Source organism: Hypanus sabinus, chromosome 30 (genome assembly GCF_030144855.1).
Source record: "Hypanus sabinus isolate sHypSab1 chromosome 30, sHypSab1.hap1, whole genome shotgun sequence".
Lineage (NCBI taxonomy): Eukaryota > Metazoa > Chordata > Chondrichthyes > Myliobatiformes > Dasyatidae > Hypanus > Hypanus sabinus.
Genome location: NC_082735.1, coordinates 27,403,396 through 27,430,681, shown reverse-complemented (window position 1 = coordinate 27,430,681; position 27,286 = coordinate 27,403,396). Strand labels below are relative to the sequence as shown.

The 27,286-nt window shown below is 43.6% G+C and overlaps 1 protein-coding gene across 2 annotated transcripts in view; it reads left to right on the top strand.

The window, feature by feature from the left end:
• LOC132383486 (protein argonaute-4) overlaps positions 1–27,286 on the top strand; it is an 86,229-nt gene that overhangs the window by 10,421 nt on the left and 48,522 nt on the right. For both annotated transcript variants that reach the window (XM_059954487.1, XM_059954486.1), the window contains exons 2-5: positions 10,995–11,166; positions 11,819–11,939; positions 17,008–17,189; positions 25,837–25,973. In XM_059954487.1, the coding sequence (XP_059810470.1) occupies positions 10,995–11,166; positions 11,819–11,939; positions 17,008–17,189; positions 25,837–25,973 (612 nt within the window). The remainder of the gene's footprint in view (positions 1–10,994; positions 11,167–11,818; positions 11,940–17,007; positions 17,190–25,836; positions 25,974–27,286) is intronic.

Here is a 27,286-nt window from a genome sequence, read left to right as displayed (position 1 = left end):
GGCCTCTTTGACAGTCTCCAGTTACTCGGTTCATCAACAAACTGATCCCCAACCCAGTTTAAGTAGAACCCATCATCAGGATTTTCCTCTATGCTGATGCAAGTGTCTAATGAATTGAAATCCAGTCTTGCTGTACTATTCAATTCTGATTGTAACTTAATTTTCATATTAATTTGTTTCTGAACATTTAGGGGATAGGTTTTTTAAACAGATGCCTCTGGAAGCAAGTTTGTCAGTAATGTGTTAGGCCCACCTAAATGTAATGATGTTGAGACATCAAGCTGCATGTTTTTATTATATTTTATACATTTTACTAGAATGTAAATGAGATAGTGAGCAGCTGCTATGGTTTTTGAGGTGAAGGTGCATACTTCAACTTTGAGATTGAGGTGAACTTGCAGGTTATGGATCTTTTTGTTGCTGATAGTAAATTTGAGAAATGCTGCTGAAGAACCCATTACAAAGTACTGTAGTGCATTTTATGCATGTTGCACTGATGATAGGAGCAATGACTGAACTGTAGTGGGACAGGGTGATGACCAACCAGAGTGATCTTATTTGGTTTTCTCATCATCACCTTCTGGAAAATACCAAGAATCAATTTTTGGTTGGCATTTATTCGAGTGTCCAAATAAGAGAGGATTCTTCATTTATGCTCCCAAATTAGCTTCTTAAATTTTTTAATGGTTTTGGGGTGTCAGGTGCAGGATACTTGACCTTTTGCTTGTTTTTAATAGCTGTAAAATAATTCAATAAGAGGAATCCCCTTTTAAAATCTCTACTGAATTAATTAATATTTCCACATTGGTATTGTTACTAGTGGAGGTTTTACTGAGCAATGTCTCTTACTGAGCTATGTAGATAGAGAATATAACATACAGTATTTAATAACTTCTTTCCATAATACTGCTTGTGTTAATGTTATGGGGGAAGTACTGCAAGCCTTTCTCTCCATTATCTAATAACCCATGTTGCAATTGTGAGAGCAGAATCATGTTTAGCGCTGCAGTCACCCTGCACCCCCCCCCCCCCCCCCGTCATAAAATAATCTGTCAGTACCTCTTGCTGTAAAGGATCACCCATGTAAGAGCACCTGGACCTGATGCTGCTTATATTCTGACTGTCCATAACTTATCAAGCTCTACAGACATTTAACTTTGTCCATTCTTTTGCATGCCTGGTTACTTTTGTGATGTTATGAAGAACTGTTGAAATTGACGGAAATGAAATAAAGAAGCTGATTGATTTTTCCACTAAAAGTTTGACTTCAATAAAAGGAAATTATTTAAGTTAACAGCAAACAGTCTTAAGTTTTTTTTACACATCTTCTAACAAATAAGATGGTAAAATTTTGAAAAAGTGTAAGAAATATTATGCTTTTAGGAACTAGCTGTTGGGAAATATTCTAATATTATGTAATGCTTGATTGTATCAATTGGGTTCATGATTAGTGTTCTTTGTCCAAAAAAAATGGAATAACTTTGGTGAAAGAAGCCTTGTAGATCAGTAGGATAAAATGCAGATTCCAAGGGGACTTTAAAAGTTGAAAAGTAGCTGAGTCTTTGAAATCTTAATGAAGAGCTGTTTTCTGAAAATAAGTAATTATTTAATAGAAAAAGGTATTCAAAATTTATATAAGATTTCTGGAATATTTCAGAATAATTGTTTCTCTCTGGTTTTCAATATAAAGAATCTGGATAATGAAGGGCAAATACATAATATGGATCAAGGGGGCATGGGTCAGTATTCCAGGTAGCATATTTTAGCAGAGTCAAGTAATTAAGCATTTAAGGCATTTTCTTTACTGTTTGGATTTTCTTGTCAGATGTGTATGAATGAAAACGTGTTTTACTGTAATTGCCTTTGTAAAACGGATAAAGGAATTGTTTTAAAACCTGAACTGATAGTATTACAAAGAGAGGAGGACATTTTTATAATAGTAGTATCTTAACTGGAGTGCCTAAAGTAAATTGTTTTCTGAGAGAGTTACTTTTTACCACTTAGACCAATTTACCAAAATATTTTGACATTAATAGTTTGCAATGCAAATGTTTCTTCCAATTCCTGAAGTTTTTTTTTCCATTGAATTTGAAAACAATTAAGTTTTTACACAAATGAGTGCATTTTGCATCATATAAGTAATAAATTCTTTAAAATTTCTGCATCAGCTTGTCTAGATGAATTATGAGATGATGTTCTTTTGATGGGTTTAATGCTATCTTGTGGGAGTATGAACATGGGAGAAAGAGCATGGAAGTCCTTGCATCAGTACAAGGATAGGAAAGATGCACATAATTTAGTCATTTTCATTCAACTTGATTTCAGGGAAATTGTTTCTGCTGTATCCTTTGCAGATCACTGTTTTAACCTACATTTATGTAATGCTCTAAATAGCACCACATCCAAGTGCAATGTAGCTAAGATTAAAATAGTGCTCAAAAATAGTACACAGTCGGCCCTCCTTATCCGTGGGTTTCGCATGTGCTGATTTAACCAGCTGCGGATCAGGAAAACCCGGAAGTTCTCTCTCCAGCAGTTGTTGTTTAAGCATGTACAGACCTTTTTTCTTGTCATTATTCCCTAAACAATACAGTATAACAATTATTTACATAGCATTTACTTTGTATTAGGTATTATAAGTAATCTGGAGATGATTTAAAGTATACGGGAGGATGTGCATTGGTTACCGTGGATCGGGAATCGGGGAAAAAAAACAAGTTCTCTAAGTCAGAACAGGTACATCTGGTGTTATTTAACATCAGTTAGTCAAACGTTTGTCTTAGTATATAGTATATATTTTACCTTTCCATGCATATAAAACACTTAAGAAATTATGTATTTCAATGATTAAACCACTGCGTTGCTTAGTAATAATTGTAGCTTTCTTCAGGGCAGGGCCTTCACATGCTCCATTATTCTCACTTTGTCCTTCAAAATTGTTTTGACATTTGACCGACTGTAGCCTAACGCTTTTCCAATGACCGATGGCATTTCACCACCTTTCGATCGCTTTATTATTTCCACTTTATTTTCAATCGTGATCATTTTCCGGAAAAGAAACACTGCTGGTGGCAGGTCCTGAGCTCCGCTGGGACCTAAAGTCCACTGACTTGAGCATCTGCGATTTTTGGTTTCCGCAGAGGGTCCCGGAACCCTGCGGAAAAGGAGGGACAACTGTACTTTTGCAGAAAGTCTGATCGAGGTTCTGTGCACCTGAAGCACTTTGAATTATATGTAATAAACAACAAAATTCTCTTTTTCTAATTTAGCAGTAGAATTTAGTCATTGGTTTACACCTTCAGCTCCTCATACCATTTAGAAACAACTGTATTTTACCAAAATGCTGACATTAAATACCTTTTTGTCATAATTTTGCACTCTTGATCTTTCTTCCTTTGCACCTCATTGTTTTTATCTGCATAATTCATTGTCTCTCCAAACTATCTGTAAACTTGGATTTCTTCATTAATCTTTAAGTATTATGGAAAAGCAATGGTTTTGGTACATACCTTTCATGAAAGCTGTACCTAGTTAATCATAAAATTAATTCTGCCTTTCTGCTACTATCCCGTAATGTTATTGCAGATTGGAATGCTTTTTATTTTTGTATGTTTTTTTTTAAAGAAATTGCAGAATACAGGTGGCCCCCATTTTTTGAACATTCGCTTTATGGCAGCTCAGTGTTACGAAAGACCTATATTAGTACCTGATTTCGCTAACCAAAGAGGATTTTTGCTTTTACGAGGAAAAAGATGCCCGCTTTATACATGTGTTTACCCTGAGAAAGACTACCATGACCGTGAAGCCTTGTGCGGGCAGTTGTATGCGCATGCGTGTATGGTTTTTGCTCCAAATCGATTTCAGCTGACTGTCTTCCCGCTTTTGATAGGTGTAACTACACCATACATAAAATATTTCTACTGTGGTGGTCCGCACACACAGGGCTTGAACCTCCGCCATCGGGACCTGCAGGCAGATGCGCGGCCCGCTCGGGGCGGACCTTCACAGGGACCCATGGGAAGGGGGGATTTAAGCGCGCGAGTTTGAATCAATAAAGCCATTCCGAGTTCAGCTCTGTCTGACTCCGTTTGTTTCTTTAGTAGCGCCTTGCACGCCACTACATTGGTGACCTCAACGCTCCAGATGGAATCTGGAACCAGCAACTCTGCAACCAGCCATGAATCCGAACAATTCACACAGTGTGGTCGCTCTGAAGCTTCCGACTTTCTGGGCCACTCGGCCCCATGTTTGATTCGAGCAGGCTGAGGCCCAGTTCAATATCAGAGACATTACAGCCGATGCTACGCGGTATTACTAGGTGGTCATTGTGCTCGACCAGGAGACAGCAGGCTGGATCATCGACTTCCTATGCCAGCCACCAATGGAGGGTAAGTACACTAAACTTATGGCGCTCCTGATCCATACTTTCGGACTCCCCCGTTGTGAACGGGCTGCACGGCTCCTCCACATGGACGACCGCTCACCATCCGAGCTCATGAATGATATGCTGGCGCTCATGGACGGCCATAAGCTGTGTCTTCTATTCGAACAGTTGTTCCTCGAGCAAATGCCAGAGGACATCTGCCTCCTCGCAACCTGCGCAGAGTCGCAGCTAAAGCAGACGCCCTTTGGCAGAGCAAGCAACGTGGAGCAGCCTCCATCGGCCTAGCCACGATCGCGTGCCCCAAAGCCCAGGCCCTGCAACCAAAGCTGCCGAGACCCACGGGGGGGAAAGTTGACAGTTTGGAACAGTGGTGTTTCTATCACCAAAGATGGGGCTGAGGCGCGTGCCGCTGCCGTCCACCATATGCTTTTCCAGGAAATACCGGAGCCAGCCATTGCTAATGGCTATGACGGCTAGCCACCAAGACAGCCTCCTGTACCTCTGGGACCGGCACTCCAGGCGGCGCTTCCTGGTAGACACCAGGGCCGAAGTCGACGTCCTCCAACACCCCCCCCCCCCCCCCCCGAATATGGACACTTGTAACGCAGTCCCAGGCCCTGAACTCACTGCCACAAATGGTACCAGTATACGAACATATGGCCTGTGAACTATCGCACTGCATTTCGGGTCCAGCAGTTTCACTTGGACTTTGTTGGCAGCAGTGTCAGAGCCATTACTAGGGGCAGACTTATTACGAGCCAACTGCCGCTTGGTCGACTTGAAAGGCCGGCGTTTTGTCCACACTGAGACGTTCCAGACTTTCCAACTCAGAGAAGCCAAGCTGCCGGCCCTCCACCTGGATTCCGTGACTCTCTCGGGTAACGAATTCGCCAGGGTGTTGGCGGAATTCCCCTCCATAGTCACCCTGCAGTTCTCCACGGCCAACCCCAAGCACGGCGTACAGCACCACATCCCCACGCAAGGCCCGCCGCTGCAAGCACGAGCTCACAGGCTCCCACCCAACAAGCTCCACCTCGCCAAGGAGGAGTTCCATAAGATGGAAGAGATGGGAATCGTACGCCGCTCAGACAGCCCCTGGGCATCCCCGCTGCACATGGTGCCCAAATCCGCAGGAGGATGGAGGACCTGCGGAGACTACAGACGGCTCAACGACGCCACAACCACCGACAGATTCCCGATATCCCACCTCCAGGACTTCTCGGCGAACCTGCACAGAGCGACCATCTTCTCCAAAATCGACCTGGTCAGGGGGTACCAACAGATCCCAGTGCACCCCGACAACGTGCCCAAGACAGTCCTCATCACCCCATTCAGCTTGTTCGAATTTCTGAGGATGTCTTTCAGTCTCAAGTATGTAGCCTAAACTTTCCAAAGGCTCATGGACTCAGTGGGATGCAGCCTGGATTTCGTTTTCATTTACTTGGACGATATCCTGGTGGCCAGCAGTTTGCACCAGAGCACATGGCACATTTGTGCCAGCTCTGCCAACACCTGAGCGACCACGGGCTGGCAATCAATCTGGCAAAGTGCCAGTTCGGGCTGACAGAGATCGACTTCTTGGGCCACAGAGTCAACTGACATGGCGCAGTTTCCCTACCGGACAAGGTCCAGGCCATCCACCAGTTCCCCAACCCAGCATGGTCAAGGGCCTGCAGGAGTTCATAGGGATGGTCAACTTTTATCATCGGTTCATGCCGCCAGCGGCCCGCATCATGAGACCCTTGTTCCATCTGATGGCCGGCAAGACCAAAGAAGTGACATGGGATGCGGAGTCCACGGAGGATTTCGAGCAGACCAAGGAGGTGGCCCTCCTAGTGCACCCAAGAATCGATGCACTCACAATCGACGCTTCTGACACGGCAGTTGGCGAAGTTCTGGAGCAGCTCATTGAGGACCAGTGGTGATCACTCGCTTTCTTCAGCCAGCACCTACAGCCACCAGGGGTAAAGTACAGCGCCTTCGACAGAGTTGCTAGAGCTCTACCTGGCTATCTGGCATTTCCGGTACTTCCTTGAGGGAAGGGAGTTCACCGTGTATACGGACCACAAGCCCCTCACCTTTGCACTGGCCAAGGTATCAGACCCATGGTCGGCTCAGCAGCAGAGGCACCTGTCCTTTATTTCGGAATTCACCACGGACGTCCGCCACATCGCAGGGAAGCACAATGTCATCACCGACACACTGTCTCGCTCCTGCCTCCACTCATTAGGCATATCATCCACAGGCATAGACTACGCAGCACTGGTAGAAGCACAATGGTCGGACCCCGAGGTTCCAGCTTACCGCACTGGCGTTTCGGGGCTCCAGTTGGAGGATGTCTCCATTGGCCCGGCAGTGGATCGACTCCTGTGTGACGCAAACCCTGACTTATGGTTCCAGTGGCCTGGAGGTGCCGGGTGTTCAATACTCTGCATGACCTGGCCCACCCATCCATCCGGGCGTCCATCAAGCTGGTAGCGGACAGATTCGTCTGGCACAGTTTGTGCAAACAGGTCAGACACTGGGCCAGGACCTGCATACACTGCCAGACCGCCAAAGTCCAGCGGCACGTGAAGGCTCCTCTCCAGCTGTTCCAGCCAATGCAAGGGAGGTTCCAACACATCCTCGTGGACATCGTCGGACCCCTGCCAGTCTCCCGGGGCGCCAGGTATATCTTTACCATGGTAGACAGGTTCACCAGATGGCCAGAAGCCATACTGCTTGCAGACACATCCACTGATGTCCTGCACCAGGGCGCTCATTGCAAACTGAATCACCAGGTTTGTCCTCCCTACGGACATCACCTCTGACAGAGGGGGGCAGTTCACGTCTGCTTTGTGGACAGCCCTGGTGCAGCTCCTGGGCACCCAGCTGCATCACACCACAGCGTACCATCCGCAGTCCACCGGTTTGGTAGAGTGATTCCACTGGCATCTCAAGTCGACCCTGATGGCATGCCTCAGGGGCCCCAACTGGACAGACGAGCTTGCCTGGGTCCTACTGGGCATCCGGACAGCCCCCGAGGTGGACCTGGGCACCTCAGCGGAATTGGTCTACAGCACCCCCCTGACGGTCCCAGGCGAGTTTGTGCCAGAGGCCGGAGGTTCAGATGAAACTCCAGCAGCGGTGCTAACAAGGCTGTGGGACAAGGTGGGGACTCTAGCACCGGTCCCGACCTCCAGGTATGGTCCCACACTATCCTTCACCCCTAAAGACCTCCGAGACTGAGTATGTTTTTATTGGCAGGGGCATGCACAGGTCACCTCTACAACGGCCGTATGAGGGATCCTTCAGGGTGATCCGACACACACGTGTGTCGTGGAGGTGGGTGGCCAGGAAGAGATTTTTACAGTGGACCGCCTCAAACCGGCGCACTTGGACATTGAGCAACCAATGAGGGTACCTGCATTGCGCCAGCGAGGCCAGCCACCCAGACAAGCCACACGGACTGGGCCGCCACTACCCCGATGGACGTTTCTGGTGGGGTGGCGGTCCACACACACAGGGCTGGAACCACCATCGGGACCTGCAGGCAGACACGCAGCCCGCTTGGGGCGGACCCTCCAGGGACAGTCTGACATCACGTCTGCCCTGCTAGTCGCAGGGACCCATGGGAGGGGGGATTTAAGCGCGCGAGTTTGAATCAGTAAAGTCATTCCAAGTTCAGCTCTCTCTGCCTCCGTGTGTTTCTTTAGTAGCACCTTGAGCGCACCACTACACTGCTTTATATAGGCTGTATATTTATCATGTCATTCCTGCTTTTACTATATGTTCGTGTTATGTTGGGCTTTCTGTGTTATTTGGTATGATTGGTAGGTTACTTATTGGGTCTGGGAACACTCAAAAAATTTTCCCATATAAATTAATGGTAATTGCTTCTTTGCTTTATGACATTACAGCTTACAAACAGTTTCATAGGAATGCTCTATCTTCAGATAGCAGGAGAAACCTGTATAAGCTTTAGAAGTCTAGTCTTCAGCATGTTTATTATGGGCAAAATACTTAGGGCAAGAATATCATTGTGCTCTCACATATCTTCAGAGGCCTGTGTGATATACAGTATATGCTCACGTTAACATTCCAAGTTGGACAAATGCAAGATAATTGTTTTGTTTTTTTTTATTTTTATTAATTTTTTTATACATTTTACAAATTTAAAAATCCCAAATCACAATGAGGAACATTAATACAGTGTAAAATTAAGCATACAATGACAATATGATACAAAGAAAGAGAATTTAAAAAAAAAGCACCTAAATTGAAGACAAGTAAACTTAGTATCCTCCCCAAGCCCCACAACACAAAAAAAAACTCCAGACCAACCACAACACAATATGGAGAATATAAATCAGGACAATCAAACTCCCAGACTGTGAATACACTTAGCAACAGAGGATAATAATGCCTACTACCAGAAAAAAAAAGGGAGCTGAAAGCAAGGGACCGAAAGGAAATAAACCCTAGTCAAGAGGAAGATTATGAAAGTACTCGATAAAAGACCTTTTGGAACTTTTAAGTCCGAATTAAGAACTGAAAAGATAATTGTTAAGAGTTACGTTTATAATTAAGAGTCCTTACGGCAGTAGCTTCTAGTCTGATTCGTAAATTCTGTACAGGGTGACATAAATTAGAATATTCCTTTGACTGCAAGCTGTTGGATGAAATAGTATCAATGAAATCAGCAAGGGAAGATTAAATTTTATTGTAAAGTAGCTTAATTCTGAGAAGTTTTGTCATCTTTCCAATTGGAATGATTTTGAATATAAAGGTTTGATAATATGTTTACTTTTACCTCTTAGTATTGGTAGGAACTTGAATATGAAGGGTGTACTCTAAGCATCACTTTCCTTTAATATGTATGAAGGATATTTGACAAATTCAAGCCTGTGTCAGTTCCACCGGTGTATTCCCATCTGCCCCTTTCCTCCTCTTACTTTGCTGTTCTCCAAGAATTTGTTCTCTTTCACATGCATATTGACGTATCTTTTGTTTCTCTCCTGGGCAGCGCACCCCGAGCCCTCACGTTACTTAACAATATAGTGGGGGTTAATCCACAATAACCAATTAAATTACTAGCTCATCTTGTGGGCTTCAAGAGAAAACTCAAGCACCAGCCTGATAATCACTGTTATCACAGACCACTTGATTCCATTAAGCACCAGTTGTTGTCATCTTTTTGGTGTTATATGAAGCATCTGTCCGAGAAGTTTTAATTGACACTTAGTTATTTGATCTTCATATTTTCCCTTGTATTCCCCATCATAATCTTAATCACATTACTAAGAACTAAGTAGTTGTGTTGGATATGTTCTTTGTTGGCTTGTTCTTCATTTACTCATCCTTCATAAGAAGCTTGGCAAAATCAAGAAATCCTGTTTTCTGTAAAAACAGTATTTCTTGATTTCCATGGAAGATGAGTAATTTTCTCATATAAAATCGGAAGTTTTCCATCTTTCTTTAAGCAGTTTACAGTTACCAATTAATTTTTGTGCATTTCTATATTTCATGATTATTATGGTTGGACTGTGTGCCAGCAGTTTCTAAATTTCTTGGAAGTTTACTAAAAGACAATTGTAACAAAATTCTTATCTGTGTTATTGACTGAGGAGATTCAGTGAGACAACTTTTGCCAGACTCTCTACTTTTCAATGATAACCTGAAAGAATACAAGTAAATTATTGGCCATGTAGTGAGTCTTAAGCAGTGGGATTAGATCTTGAGATTTAGATTCTCATTTTGAAGTTTGGATCTGTAATCTAGAACAAAGTAAGATTTCTATACAGATCTAGTTATCCTACTTGGCTTATCAAAAAAATCCTCAGCTCTTTCTCCCCTCCCACCGACCCTGTATCATATAAATATATATGTGTGTGTGTGTGTTGCATATTTAAACAGAGAAATAACGTAAAGATTTTATTCATGTATATGACAGATGTAAATAATTGTCAATTCAATTCAACTGTTCAACTGTTTTCTTCCCACTCCACCCACTCCAAATAATCTGAAATATATATTACTAAGTCTGGGAAGAGGTGGTCTGATGTGATCCATTCTTATTGGCAATTATTTATTCCAATGGGGTGCTCTTTGTCTTTGCTTCCCCTGAGCTGAAGAGGCGAAGAAACATCAAAGGTTGTATCAGGAAACCATCCAAGAGCAACTTATTAAAGAGTACCTATTAAATTAGTTCAAGCCTTGAATATGATCTGCTGTTTTATGTACACCTTTGATTGATGTACCGCTAAGCTGTTCATTTGCTATTGTGGGAATTTACTTCTGGTAACCATAAGTGTTTTCAGTTTTCTTTTGTATTTTCCTTTTTTGCTTAAACTGCTTTCTGAGATAATTTAAATAATATTTAGCAAGAGTGATAAATTAGTGAAAACATGTTCTGGTGCAAGATCAACTTCTATTCCACTTTTGAGCATGGTGCATAAAGCTGGGGAATATGGAGGAGGGGTTGATATTTCCTCCTCAAAGGAATGTGTTTTGTATACCACTTTTGTTGGATACTTAATAAGCATAAATGTGTGGCTATTGGAGCTGTGTGCTCTGTTGCATTTAATACAATTTAATGATTTAATCTGAACCTGTCTGTCTTGATTTGCAGGACCTCCTGCAACAACCAACTTGTTTCAACCTCCTCGCAGGCCAGGACTTGGTACAGTAGGGAAGCCAATTCGGCTGTTGGCCAATCATTTTCAAGTTCAAATCCCCAAAATTGATGTTTACCATTATGAAGTGGATATCAAACCAGAGAAACGTCCCCGCAGGGTCAACAGGTGAGAGCTGGACACTTTCTTGATGGGAGTAGGTAGACATGCCCTTGACCCTAGTTAGATGGGTATAATGAGAATATTCTAATCCATTATTAAAAGATCATTATGCAGAATCTGCGTGTGGGGGGGGGGGGGGAGAGCAGGGTATGGTACTTATTATTTGTAACCTTGCAAGATGAGATTCTTTGCTTTACAACTTTTCCATTAAGTTTCTCAGATTTTAACACAATAAATGTATTTCAGTAGAAAACTAACTTCTTAGTGAGCCTCTTCATTGAAACTAAAATGTTGAATTATCATTTCATTTTTCTGCCAGCACTTATTATAATTTTGCAAAAAAAAATCTTTTTTTAAACTTGATTATGGTTATAATTTGTTTTAGATTTGAATTAAATGGTGCATACAAGTTCTGTTTGTAAATCCTGACATCCTATTGCTAACCCAAATAGGATTATTTGGGATGAAGTATATTTAGAAATGGGATCGTGTTCTTTTGCTTACATTTGCATTCCCTGGCATTTGTGGAGATAAATTTTAGATTATTCCATGATTTTGAGGACATATTATTGCCACCAGTTAATAATGAAAAGGGTCCTTAATCTGTACAGTTTGACTTTTAAGCTTAAAATTTTCTGTGAAATTTATTTCTCTTCAGAGAAGTAGTCGATACAATGGTACGGCACTTCAAGATGCAGATTTTTGGAGATCGACAGCCAGGTTATGATGGGAAAAGAAATATGTACACTGCAAATCCATTACCTATTGGGCGAGAGAGGGTGAGTATTCTAGATTTCTGTTCAGCACCTGCCTTGTAACCTTTGAAAAGACGTTGAATAAAAAGTTCTGGATTATCACTAACTTTAATCGTGGCAGTAGTTTGATGTATGAAAAGAGACGAAGACTTTTTGTATTGCATCTGATTCTTTTTAGCTCAGATAAAGTTAATCCAAGTTATTATTAATTGAATAATTAACAACATTAAATTCTGGGCTATGTTACCTGATCCACACCAGCAGTATTTGACAAGATTGAGTCCTCGGACAGTATCATGCCTAATATAGCCAGCATTGATGCTTTCTTTGAAGGTCCCAAGATTGGTATTTAGTTCGTAAACATGAAAATCTGAATTATCACCATAAATGCATATTTAAAAATTCATCTGAAAATAAGTCATTAGGAGATAGTATGACTGCAAGTAAACAAAATAACTATGTCTTACAAATCCACGGACTCTCACAGCTATCTGGACTACACCTTGTCCCATCCTACTACTTGTAAAAATGCCATTGTAGCAGTGTGCTACACGCAGCGCTAAAATTACGACACGGAGTTGGTAACTGCAGTCGAAGGAAAAAACTTTATTCGAAATCTTCAGCCTCACTTTTAAGCCTCCCTCAACCTGCCCCCCGTAGCACAGAGGCTCCAAAGCTCTGTGCTTGCAAACCCCCATAGGCTATCTAACTGTGAGTCGGTTCGGATGTGCCAGGAAATGGGTCGCCACATAATCCCCCCCCAGAACCGGCGATACACCCCCCAATGTCCACAGTCTGGGCCAGAACCTGCTTGGGAGGTCGGCCTCTGCGCCGAGGTGCCGGAAACTCGGCCAGTTGCGCCAGGTCCACATGGGCCAGTTTGAGGCGGTCCACCGTGAAAACCTCCTCTTTCCCCCCAACGTCCAGCACGAACGTGGACCCGTTGTTCCGGAGCACCATAAACGGCCTCTCGTATGGCCGCTGCAGCGGTGGCCGATGCCCGCCCCTTCGTACAAACACAAACTTACAGTTCTGTAGGTCTTTGGGTACGCAGGTCGGGTGCCGCCCGTGCTGTGAAGTGGGTATGGGGGCCAGGTTACCGAGCTTCTCGCGTAGTCTGCCCAGGACTGCTGCGGGATCTTCCTCTTGCCCCCTTGGGGCTGGTAGGAACTCCCCGGGGACGACCAGGGGCGTGCCGTATACCAACTCGGCCGACGAGGCGTGCAGGTCGTCCTTGGGCGCTGTGCGGATGCCGAGTAGGACCCAGGGAAGCTCGTCCGCCCAGTTGGCTCCTCACAGGCAGGCCATGAGGGCCGACTTCAGGTGACGGTGGAAACGCTCCACTAGCCCGTTCGACTGTGGGTGGTAGGCAGTGGTGTGGTGCAGCTGAGTCCCCAAAAGGCTGGCCATAGCTGACCACAGGCTGGAGGTGAACTGGGCGCCTCTGTCGGAGGTAATGTGGGCTGGTACACCAAAGCGAGATATCCAGGTGGCGATCAGGGCTCGGGCGCAAGATTCGGAGGTGGTGTCGGTGAGCGGGACCGCCTCTGGCCATCTTGTGAACCGGTCCACAATAGTCAGGAGGTGCCACGCTCCGTGCGACACTGGCAGGGGGCCCACAATATCCACATGAATGTGGTGGAAACGCCGGTGGGCGGGATGGAACTGCTGCGGTGGGGCTTTGCTGTGCCGCTGCACCTTGGCTGTCTGGCAGTGCATGCACGTTTTGGCCCATTCACTGACCTGTTTGCGGAGTCCGTGCCAAACGAACCTGCTGGAAACCATCCGGACAGTTGTCCAGATGGAGGGATGCGCCAAGTTATGAATGGAGTGGAAAACGCGGCGCGGCCAGGCTGTCGGGACGACGGCTCGGGGCTGGCCGGTGGCGACGTCACAGAGTAGGGTCCTCTCACCCGGGCCCACGGGGAGGTCCTGGAGCTGCAAACTGCGGTTCTGTAACTCGGAATCTCCTCATCCGCCTGCTGCGCCTCTGCCAGTGCCTCAAAGTCTACCCCTTGGGAAAGGGCATGAACGGTAGGGCGAGAGAGCGCATCCGCCACGACATTGTCCTTACCCGAGACGTGCCGGACATCCGTCGTGTATTCAGAGATGTAGGACAGGTGGCATTGCTGGCGGGATGACCAGGGGTCGGACGCTTTCGTAAACGCAAAGGTAAGCGGTTTGTGGTCCGTGAACGCGGTGAAGGGCCAACCTTCTAGGAAGTACCTGAAATGCCGGATTGCCAGGTAGAGCGCCAACAGTTCCCGGTCAAAAGCACTGTATTTGAGCTCGGGTGGCCGCAAGTGTTTGCTGAAAAATGCCAGGGGTTGCCAGCGACCTGCGATGAGTTGCTCCAGCACCCCACCGACTGCCGTGTTTGATGCGTCCACTGTGAGGGCGGTAGGGGCGTCCATTCTGGGATGTACTAGCATTGCGGCATTCGCCAAAGCTTCCTTCGTTTGAACGAAAGCGGCGGCGGACTCCTCGTCCCAGGTAATGTCCTTGCTCGGACCCGACATCAGGGCGAGCAGGGGCGCATGATCCGGGCAGCTGAAGGGAGGAAGCGGCGGTAGAAATTGACCATACCTACGAATTCCTGAAGGCCTTTGATCGTGGTGGGTCGGGGAAAGAGGCGGACCACATCTACCTTAGCGGGCAGAGCGGTTGCCCCGTCTTTAGTAATCCTGTGGCCCAGGAAGTCAATGGTATCGAGTCCGAACTGGCATTTGGCAGGGTTGATTGTAAGACCGTACTCACTCAGTCGGGCGCAGAGTTGACGGAGGTGGGACAGATGCTCCTGATGACTGCTGCTGGCTATGAGGATGTCATCCAAATAGATGAACGCGAAGTCCAGGTCCCGTCCCACCGCGTCCATTAACCACTGGAACATCTGTGCGGCATTCTTCAGGCCGAACGGCTTGCGGAGGAACTCGAAAAGGCCAAACGGGGTGATGAGAGCCGTTTTGGGGACGTCGTCAGGATGCATCGGGATTTGATGGTACCCTCGGACGAGGTCTACCTTGGAGAAGATCCATGCGCCGTGCAGGTTTGCTGCAAAGTCCTGAATGTGCGGCACAGGGTAGCGGTCCGGTGTGGTAGCCTCGTTCAGCCTGCGGTAGTCGCCGCAGGGGGGAGGCCCATGGGCTGTCGGACCGCCGGATGATCCCCAATTCCTCCATCCTCTGGAACTCCTCCTTCGCCAGTCGGAGCTTGTCCGGGGGAAGCCGCCGAGCGCGGGCGTGGAGGGGTGGTCCCTGGGTCGGGATGTGGTGCTGTACGCCGTGCCTGGGCATGGGCGCTGTGAACTGCGGTGCCAGAACCGATGGGAAATCTGCCAGGACCCTGGTGAAATCGTTGTCGGACAGCGTGATGGAGCCGAGGTGAGGGGCCGGCAACTGGGCTGCACCCAGGGAGAACGTCTGAAAGGTCTCGGCGTGTACCAGTCTCTTCCTGGGCAGGTCAACCAGTAGGCTGTGAGCCCGCAAAAAATCCGCACCCAGAAGCGGTTGGGCTACGGCGGCCAGTGTGAAGTCCCACGTGAACTGGCTGGAGCCGAACTGTAGCTGCACCTGACGGGTGCCATAGGTCCTTACTGTGCTGCCATTCACGGCCCTCGGGGGGACCCGGTGCCCTGCTGCGGGTGTCGTAACTCGTCGGAGGTAAAACGCTGATCTCAGCCCCAGTATCGACCAAAAACCGGCGTCCCGACCTTCTATCCCACACATACAGGAGGCTATCCCGATGGCCAGCCGCCGTAGCCATCAGCGGCGGCTGGCCCTGGCGTTTCCCGGGAACTTGCAGGGCGGTCGACAATGGCGGGCTTCTGCGCCCCACTGCTGGTGGTAGAAGCACCAGTGTTTATTGGGCCGGGGGTTGGCGGGCTCTGCGGCCGGGCCTGGACTGGTTTGCTGCCGGGAGCGTGGCTGGGAGATCTGTGCGATGGACGCCCCGCTCACCTTTTTGGCGTTCCACAGCAAGTCCGCCCGGGCTGCCACCTTCCGGGGGTCACTGAAATCCGCGTCAGACAGCAGCAGGCATATGTCCTCGGGCAGCTGCTCCAGGAATGCCTGCTCAAACATGAGGGAGGGCTTGTGTCCTCCGGCCAGAGACAACATCTCATTCATTAAAGCCGATGGAGGTCTGTCTCCCAAGCCATCCAGGTGCAGTAAACGGGCAGCCCGCTCGCGCCGTGAGAGTCCGAAAGTCCTGAGGAGCAGGGCTTTGAATTCCGTGTACTTGCCGTCTGCCGGGGGAGACTGTACGAACTCCACGACCTGGGCCGCTGCGTCCTGGTCGAGGGAGCTCACCACCTAGTAGTAGCGGGTGTCTTCTGAGGTGATCTGGCAAACGTGGAATTGGGCTTCGGCTTGCTGGAACCATAGGTTCGGGCGCTGTGTCCAGAAACCCGGCAGTTTCAACGAAACCGCATGAACAGAGGCGGCGTCGGTCATTTCTGATCCAAAAATCGTTTGGACTGTCGGGGTCACCAATTGTAGCGGTGTGCTACACGCAGCGCTAAAATTACGACACGGAGTCGGTAACTGCAGTCGAAGGAAAAAACTTTATTCGAAATCTTCAGCCTCACTTTTAAGCCTCCCTCAACCTGCCCCCCGTGGCGCAGAGGCTCCAAAGCTCTGTGCTTGCAAACCCCCGTAGGCTATCTAATTGTGAGTCGGTTCGGATGTGCCAGGAAATGGGTCGCCACACCATCCCCTTTTCTTAATTCCTCTGTCTCTGCCACATTTGCACTCAGGAGAGTTAAACTTCAAAGGAGGTTTTAGCTGAATAATGGTTTAGTTGGGCTCTTGAATCATTTTAATAAAAATGTAATTTGTTGTCATGATTCATATATGTTGAATTTAATCAGGTCCTTTAGATTTCCCATCTTGACTTCATAAGCATATAACGTTTAAAAAGAAATGGCATGCCTGTTGGAATTTGAGTTACTAAGTTTAATTCTTTTTTGCTTCTTGGAGGCATAAGTTTCCAAATTTTTTTGGCCAGTGTTTTTATTAGTTTCCTACATGGGCAAGTGTGATCTGTAATAAATATTACAAATGAGGAACTACTATCTGCTTCTACTTTATTATAGGTTGACTTGGAAGTGACCCTCCCAGGGGAAGGCAAAGATCAGACCTTCAAGGTTTCCATACAGTGGGTGTCAGTGGTCAGTCTGCAGTTACTCTTAGAAGCTTTGGCAGGGCGTCTAAATGAAGTTCCGGAGGATTGTGTCCAGGCACTTGATGTTGTCACAAGACATCTTCCCTCAATGAGGTGAATACTGATGTGTGTTTACTATTATATTTCCAGATTAATGCTCAGGTGCTTCATTTTCTGACAGAAAAGTATGCTCTTGAGATTCATTGTAACAACTCATAAATACGTTTTGTTTGTTAAATAAAATATACATTGTTTGTATTCCTTTTTGAATTGGGGCACTAAACTGGCTGAGATGTGGGGGGAAAGAAAGCTTTGCAAGAGAACCCAATGCAAAATGTAAGGCAGGCACTGAAGTGAAATGGGTTAATAATTCTGTTGTAAATCTTTCAACCAGAACAGGAACTAGGTGAATAGATGAATATAGTTTTTAAACCTACCATAATTGCTAATAACCTATTTATAAAGGGGATTGAAGAGTACTGAGTGAAATGCAGCCATGATTTTGGCATTAAATTTGGGACAAAAATGCACCTCAGTTAATAGGTCAAAAAACTTCCAGTCAAGTTGACGTTGAGCTGCGTTGTCCGTTGATTTTATGGCTCAGACTTAATTACCTTTTTCTTAGGTTTGTAGGAATGGTTTGGGGGACAGTGTGGAGTGCTAGAGATCAGGTTAGGTTTCGGGGCAAGGATGAAAGAGAATGAAGAGTCAGGAGCAGGAGCCTGTGTTTGAGTCCAGGTTGGAATATGCTCCATGGTCAATGGTAAGCAATCTTGAGTTGGGATCAGGTCGACAGACCAACAGTCTGAATCATGAGTCGGAGGCTTGTACAGGCAGGAGTCATGAGCACCTGTGATCACCCAGGTCGCTGGGATCAGGTCCATGTAAGTCTGAAAGTAGAGAGGCCCAAGGTGCTCTACAGTCAAAGGTCCATCATCCCAGAGGTTGGGTCAGTCAGTGCCCAGAAGTCAAACATGTGATTGTTGAGCCCTGGGATCAAAACCTGAAGGTCAAACCTGAGATTGGTGAGTCTTGGGGTCGATACTCAGAGATCAGCCAAGTCCAGCCGACACAGCCAAATGTTGAAGTCTAGAGTTCAACAAGCGCAGAGGTAAAAAGCTCAAAGTTGAAGACTGAAAATTGCGAGTCCAGAAATAGAGGTGGAGTCCACACCAGAGACTGGAGGTTGGAAGCCTGTGTGTGTGAGGGGATGAGAGGGTGGGAAAGGGACTTGTTTTACTTTGGTTTTGTTATTGTCGTTGCTGTTGCTTGTGTCATTCTGAATTGTGTGCTGGGTTGAGTATGCTGTGGTGGTGCCAGAATGTGTGGCAGTACTCATGGGCTGACCCCAGCACATTATTTTGTGTGTTGGTTGTTAATGCAAATGACACATTCTGCTGTATGTTTCAATGTACATGTGATGTATAAATCATTAAAAATTATTAATAGTCAATGGAAAGGAATGAAATAAAGAATTTAAAAAACAGGCAAGGAAATGTGGCTAAGACTCGAAAAGGTTGTGGATCCATTGCAGTATGTTGATTCGAAGGCCTTCTGAAAATTCAGAGCAAGTGTCTGCTTAAAGAACATTCTGCTCTTGGTCTGGACAGCTCTACCTTGTTCATTTGTGGAGGTGAAGTGGCAAGACATTGAAAAGTAGGCATCACATTGCTAATAAAATAGAAGCATTTGGCATGTGATTTAAAAATCTGCCCTTAGTATCTTTGAAGGAAATACCACATCATACCACAATGCTGTACTGTAAATTTGAGTTGCTATGCAAAAATTTTGGTTCATAAATTCTGGTAAATAAAGATGAGCAAACATTTGTTCCAGAAAATAATGTATTAGATGAAGAGATGTCTCAGTCAGTGTGGTTAGAAGGTGGAAGAGATGGTACGAAAAGATAAAATAAAATTGGATATGTTGCCAGATTAGTAATCCAGAAACCTGGGCAAAAATAATCCAATGGGGTTTAAACTGTACCAAGTTGCTTGAAGAATTTAAATTACATTTAGAAAAATGGTGAGTAAAAATTTGTCGGTGGCAAAGCTGAAACTCCTGATTTTTTTTTAAACAAACCAATCTGGTTCACCAATGCCCTTTTTAAGGAAATAATTTCCTGTTCCTATTTAGAGTCTTTTACTCAGATCTATAGCTATGTAGCTAGCTCAAGAGCCAACTAAAATCACCTGGTAGGTCACACTATTAAGTCACCAGTAAATCTGTAATAAAATTAAATATGCCAGCTGGCATCAACTTAGATGCTAGAATCAGACATATCAAAGGCATCTGGGACCCAGTCAATCCTGCAAAGTCACCCTTTCCAACTTCTGCGGATTTGTGCCAAGGTCTGGTGAACTTTCCTGCAAATCAAATAACAGCTGAATAATGTTCTGACAAAATTATACCTTTTTGGTGAGTACCTCATTCTCCTCAACACTTACCTCGGTGAATACCCAATCCCTTACTGTGTTCTAGCATATTCTTCACTATACCATTATAATCAACCTAAAGTATAATTGTATGTATATTAAGCACTGGAAACTGCCTATTATAGAGAGAGAATTGATCCCACAACCTTCAAATTAGATTAATTTTGTATAGCAGTGGTTTCCAAACTTTCTTGAGTTACTGCATCCCCACCATTCCCCTCTCCCTTTCTGGCTGTTATATAACAGCTTCAAAGAATTTTGATTAACGATGCAGTGAAAGTAAACAGGAACTGAAAGTAAAAGTAAACAGTGAAAGTAAACAATAAATTCAAAGCAGTGACAAATAATTGCAAAGATTATTCAAGTCTACTTACAACTACAAATAAAATTATTCAATTACAGTAAAAGCAATCTTCATCAATTTTAGACAGTAAATTGGTAGTTTAACTATTCATTACTTCATTGCTTTTTGACCTTTCAGTGAGATGAATGGGCTTGGTGCAGTGAAATCAGTTCCTCAACATCAGGCTGAATGTCCATAAGACATAGGAGCAGAATTAGGCCATCTAACCCATCGAGTGTGCACTGCCATTCAATCGTGGCTGATCCTTTTTTTTCTATTTCCTCCTCAACCCCATTTCCCAGTCTTCTCCCTGTAGCCTTTGATGCCATGTCCAATCAAGAACCTATCAATCTCTGCCTTAAATACACCCAACGACCTGGCCTTCACAGCTGCATGTGGCAACAGATTCCACAAATTCACCACCCTTTGGCTAAAGAAATTTTTCTGCATCTCTGTTTTGAAAGGGTGCCCTTCTATACTGAGGCTATGCCCTCTTGTCCTAGAGTCTCCCACCATGGGAAACATCCTTTCCACATCTACTCTGTTTAGGCCTTTCAACATTCAAAAGGTTTCAATGAGATCCCCTCTCGTCCTTCTGAATTCCAGCGAGTACAGACCCAGAGCCATCAAATATTCCTCATATGATAACCCTTTCATTCCTGGAATCATCCTTGTGAATCTCCTCTGGACCCTCTCCAATGCCAGAACATATTTTTGAAGATGAGAGGCCCAAAACTGTTCACGTACTCAAGGTGAGTCTCACCAGTGCCTCAGAAAGCTTCAGCATCACATCCTTGCTCTTGTATTCTAGACATCCTGAAATGAATGCTAGCATGGCATTTGCCTTCCTCACCACTGACTCAGCCTGCAAGTTAACCTCTGTCTGCACAAGGACTCCCAAGTCCCTCTGCATCTCAGATTTTTGTATTTTCTCCCCTTTTAGAAAATAGTCCACACATTTATTTCTACTACCAAAGTGCATGACCATGCATTTTCCAACATTGTATTTTATTTACCACTTTCTTGCCCATTCCCCTGATCTGTCTTAAGTCCTTCTGCATCCTGTTTCCTCAGCACTGTCTGCACCTCCACCAAACTTCATATCATCTGCAAACTTGGCAACAAAGCCATCTATTCCATCATCCAAGTCATTTATATACAGCATAAAAAGAAGTCGTCCCAACCCCAACCCCTGCAGCCAACCAGAAAAGGATCCTTTTATTCCCACTCGCTGCCTCCTACCAATCAGCCAGTGCTCTAACCATGTTAATAACTTTCCTGTAATACCATGGAATCTTAACTTGATAAGCAACCTCATGTGGCACGTTGTCAAATATCGCTCTAAAGGAATCTCAAGTCCCCACGTTCAGTAATTTGCAGTCTGTTTTGTTGCTTTGGAAGAAGTTGGACAATAACACTGAGACCATGCTCCAGTAAATATGATGTTAGAAAAACAGCAAAGAATATTTCGACCTTTTTCCACAATGCAGGATAGGGTGAAGTAGTTTATTTCTGCAGCCAAAAGACTTGATATGGTTTTTTTTCAGTCATTTTGAAGTGAGATTAGTTCTTCCTCTATCCTTCCTGTTAATTCCTTACAAGTGTTCAGGAGTGGATTTATTACCCAATCTGAATTTTGGATTGAGGGAAGATCCTGAAATCTGTCTGACATGTCTTTATGCAGCTCACTCAGATGGGTACAATATACTTGAAGATCATGATCTGGTATTCTTTCTTTTTCTTTTAACTTAGAGAGGCTTGGAAATTGGAAAAAGTGGCAACATCTAATGTTGTATTTAAGTAAGGTTAACTTGGACAGAAATGTGGAGGCAACTGATTTGACTTCGATAAGATTCACATCATTTCCTTGCAATTGAAAATTGATTTCATTGAACTTTGTGAATAGTTATGACGAATAAGCAAACTTGTGCCTAATATTATTAAGTTGATTACTGAATAAAACATTTGAGTCTTCAAAATTTTTTATCACAGTTTCAAAAAGCATAAATGCATCTTAGACAGTTTCTTTTTGAGAGCCATCTGACTTCTGTGTGCACCAGGAAATGTACAAACTGTTCATCATTCTCAGTACAAAGCTCTTGAAATAGTCAAATTGAGAGCATGGGACTTGAGTTTATTTACCGCTGTGATAACAATATTTGACAATTTGTGCAGCTGATCACCTTAGGTTTTTTGTGACATGTTGTCTGTGAATTACACAGTGAATGGTAAATATTTAGGTACAGCTCTTTTCCAAGAAAGAAATAAACCCATAGTGGCCACCTGTCATTGATGGTGTCCCATCTGTTGCACAAGCAAGAATGTTGGTGAGCAGAATGTCTTTCTCTTTGGGAAAATTGCTCAATAACTTGAAACAGATACAAAGGGGAGTCAATATTTCTAGTCTCCTGACAAGTAACAACTCATGAACCATGCTTTCTTCTTTTATGACAGAAATGTAACCGAGGAGCAAATAATTGTTCCCTGGCAAAGTTGACTGATTCAACTGCAGAGCAAATTATATCGTACAAAGTATGTTGTACACTGTGTCTTCCACATTCTCAAACATTTCATCTATCCGTCTTTGAACAGAGTTGTAGCTGAAAAGAATCATTTTAATTGTGTAATCTAGTGGCTTAAGCGAAACCATACTCAGAACCTCCCACAGTGCTGGAGAATCAGTTCTTCTCCAGTTTTATGGAGGTTTATAGATTAAGTAATGAGCAATGAAATGTTGCATGAAGCACATAACCTATCACTTTTGTTGTGAAGTGCTTGTTTTAAAGTGTTTTCTATTTTTTTTGATAGTTTTCACTAAGTGACTGAAAATAAGCCAAGGTCTTGTTTCCCTTGTTAGAGTGCATTCTATTCAAATGTTCAAGAATGGGTGGTTTCATTGGCTCATTTGAGAAGCTTTTTCACACAACAGAAACATTGGCTGCTATTGGTTCCCTGTGCTGGTATAAATCCATATTTCTGAAACTCTACACTATACCATTCACACTTGTTTTTCATTTAGTCCACTTCAACCATTTTTGTTATGGATTAATGTCAATAGTCAATCACCTACTGTTTAAGACCAAATTCAAGTGCAGCGATCAATAAAGTTATGACGCCATTATAGCTCAGGCAAAACCTGACTGCCTGAAGGTACATCAGTTGGGTCGTGGGCTAGAGAAATACGGTCAAGACTGTTTGAAAGGGCAGATACTAAACTTAACCCACTGAATGCCATACCCTAATTAACAGGAATTGCGTCACTGCATGATCAGAGTTGAGGAATCATACTAGCTAACACTACTACAGTAGTGTGCATGCCAGGCCCCAAAATATCAACCAAAATGTCGACTGTACTTTTTTCCCCACAGATGCTGCTGGACCAGCTGAGTTCCTCCAGCATTTTGTTGGTATTGCTTGGATTTCCAGCATCTGCAGCTTTTTTCTTGTTTACAATTTCTTAAGTCTAGGTTTCTCATGATATGCCAAATACAGAAGTGTCATTTGCTTTTCAACAGCTATAACGTGCTTTGAGCAAAGTCTAAGAGAATGGTGAGTTAGCAAGAGATGAGGATTATATGATCAAAGTAATCAGTTTTGAGGCAGTGGGGATTGAATACTTATAATCTTAAATTAAGCCTGTAAACCCTCAGTTTGTTACTGATGTTCTCCCCATCACCCCCAAGGGGACAATATTGGCCACTTTGGGAACCACTGCACTAGGGTATTGCCAAATCCAATCATGCAAGAAGGTAAACTGTTAGCATTTAATAGGAGATAGAGGTGCATTATCATCCTCATCCTGAACGATGGCAAAGGGCTAATTTAAAGCCATATTCAACCAGAATTGTTGATTGAATAATCCACCTACTGAGGTCCCTTCCTGTCCTATAAGTCACAATTAATTGCAACAATTTAAGAAATAACTGTGTGCTGGATCCATTAAAAGCATTAGGATTTTAGAGCCCCTGAGTGTAACATTCCAGTCTTGACTTCTCGAATTTATTATACCTTAAGCAAAATGTCTTCAGTTCAGCTACAACACGAACATACTGACATCTAACCAGCAAAGTGGTAAATTGTCCAAATTTGTCCTAGCAAAGACATTACCTCACTTTTGTCCTGTTTTTGCTTATTCACTTTATTTTTAATTATAAAAGAAGAGTGATGTCTTAGAACATACAGAACAATAGTGATGGCATCCATTAGTCTCGTGAGACCATGGATCTGCGCTTGGAAGGTCTTGCGGTCCTCTCCAGGGCGCAGGCCTGGGCAAGGTTGTATGGAAGACTAGCAGTTACCCAAGCAGCAAGACTCCCCTCTCCATGCCTCCGATGTTGTCCAAGAGAAGGGCAAGGGCTGATACAGCTTGGCACCAGTGACGTCACAGGAGTTGCCAGAGCAAAGTTGAGTAATAGTACAGTACAGAAATAGGCCCTTCTGCACATGGTGCATATTTATGTGCCTATCTCTGAGCCTGTTAAGTGCCTCTGTCGTATTTACCTCCATCACCAGTCCTGGCAGCATCTTTCAGACACCCATCACCCTATTAAGAAAAACTTGCCTTGCACGTCTGCTGTGAAGTTTGCCTCTCTCACCTCAAATGCATGCCCTCCAGTATTAGACATTTTAACCATGGGGAAAGAGATACCAGCTGTGTACTCTATCCATCCTTCTCATAAATTTTAAGCTTCTTACAGCTCTCCCCTTAGAATTGCTGGTACACTTTCAACACATAGACCAGTTTTTCAATAAGTCAGTTCACCACTACTATTTTTTCATTAAATGAAATCTAACCAGAACATGGGGAATTTCATTAAAATAAAGCTAATACTTTAACTATCTTACTAGCTGCCATTTTGATTATAAGATGAAGCTTATCAGAATATGGAGATTGATCATCAAACAGAGCGATTTGTTCATGTTTTGCCACTTCCCAGTTTATTGCAATTGTGCCCTCCAATCAAATTGCTGATTTACAGCTCTTTTTGAAATCCATGCAGAATGACCTAAATTTATCTGCCATCTCCATGTTTTCTTAATTATTGTTTGAACCTCCTTTTTACAGAACCAGCATCTAATTTTAACAACTATTTTAGAAACTAATTAGAAGAGAAACTGCACAGAAATTTGTATGGAAGTAAAATAACTGAGTAAAACTTATCTTAGGTTTTCTGAATCCCTCTTAAAATTATTGGGATCTTGTATCCTGCACTGAGCTTCAACGGGAATGTGATCTGAGCAGTGGTTTCCTCAGTGTAACACTGGATAACCTCTGCTAGGTTTTCCTTGTTCACTGCCCTCCCTGTGATATATTGACTATTAAAGCTTACCTACCCCAAAGTTTTGTTCATTTGTGTTCAAGTCCATATTGAATTTCCTGGTGTTAAAACTAGCTGAGTTATTTAGGAGTGAAATAAAGAAGCACTTCTTTTAATTTTTCTGGAATTTTGTCCTCGATTTATCTTCTGAACATTCTTTACATCATGTTACAGACCTGGGTCTATGCCTACTATACCTTGCAGTATCTGGTTGGTGTCTTTGGATCATCAGAACCCTTGTGTAGACATTGAAAACATGCACACGTGTAACTTAAGATTATCTATACTGCATGTAATCAATCTTTCTGAGGTGAGAACTTGAGATCCAGATTGACCATGATGTGTCTGAATAGTGTGTAACTTCTCCTGCACTTTACCTATTGATGTTTTTTTTTCCCCACTGTGTGTGGAGTTGCTTCTTCAAATTCCTTGTTCTAGTTGTATCTTAACATATTTGCTGTATAGTTTATAATTCTAATAAAACTGTTTGTTTCTCCTCAGCAGTAGAGAAACAGCTTTGTGAAGAAGCTACAGTAAGCACTAGAAAAATGCTTTGTAAAATATTCTCTCTTCACTATCTGAATATCTAGTGTCTTAGCAGGTCTTATTAGAAGAGTTTTGTTGGATTACCTTTTTATTTTCTTTCCCTCCCCGCTTCACCTTAGGTATACCCCAGTGGGTCGTTCCTTTTTCTCTCCTCCAGAGGGTTACTATCACCCACTGGGAGGAGGTCGAGAAGTTTGGTTTGGTTTCCATCAGTCTGTTCGACCAGCCATGTGGAATATGATGTTAAACATTGATGGTGAGTTGCTAAACTGTGAATGTACTTATTATGTGTATCTTACAGCATTCAGAATGTTTTTATCTGACTTGCTTCAGTGCTTTCATAAAACATTAATTTCAATCTCAAAGCCATCCTTCAAGGAGATTCAAAGCATCAAATTATTGCCTAATCAACTACAGCATTAGTAGTTTATTTAAATGGATAAGATGTTATCCAGCTGGGTATAAAGGTTAGTGGTGTTTGTCAAAATGTTAAATCCAGCCAAGTATGACCATTGTATTAGATGTGCAAAATTAAAAAGATAATGGATCTCTTGCTGAGTAGCCCTAAAATTTTTGATTCAAGGTGTGTCATCATGGGTTAATTAAAATATAGTTTTATTGTGTTGTAAAAAGTGTATTAAAAAGGAGTGAAGTGAAATATGCTTACTGTTTTCCTATTAACTCATCACAGAAGCACAAGTGAAATTAATCCATATATTCTAATAAGCAAGTAGCAGTAGTAAGAATAAACATTTTTTTGGAATTCCACTGCTGCTGAGAAGGGCCCTTCTGGGGGAGGTTGTACCCATACCACTTTTGTGCATGTAGTAAAGCAAGTGAAGAACTGTTCTTGCACATTGTGTACATAATTACCTTTCTACTGATCTTGCTACCTCACCATTACACCAGATGTCCTCAGCATGGATTAAGGGGACAGTGAGGTAATTTTGCATCCTGAAATGAACTTTTATTGAATGGTTTTGGCCCATCTGAATTAGTTGTAATGAGATACAACGATGTGTAATTTGCGGGGTAGTTTTGTCGGAAAATCTTAACAGCTTGTAAAAATGCAAAAGTAAATACAGAATGGCCTTGAGGCTGAGACCAATAGTGTCTTGCATGTAAGCTAGATTCAGACAAAACCTTTTTTCTGGATATCAGTGTCAGCAGTGCTAGGAAAAACTGAGCACTATTGGATAAACCAGGTAATTCTGGCAGTATGCAAGGCTGCTGATCATAATTAGATTTGACCAAATAAACCAAATGGTTCACTTTTTGTGGTGAATCCGTCTGCTTCCTTCCAAATACAACAGCTAAATGTTTTAAGTAGTTGTTTATATTTCTGTAACTCATTTAGTTTCAAAGCTTGTCTAAATTAATATTAGAAGTGAGTGATGCCACATTATGCCTTGCCTATTGGAGCATCTCAAGGTTTAATAGTTACCAAACCATATGTTACAAAATGCAACCAGTGCATCAATCATTTATTCTGAATCTGGCCATTCATGGCACATAGTATAAAATGAAAATGTATTATTTTATTTTCTGATTCTTTCTGCGAAGATGGTG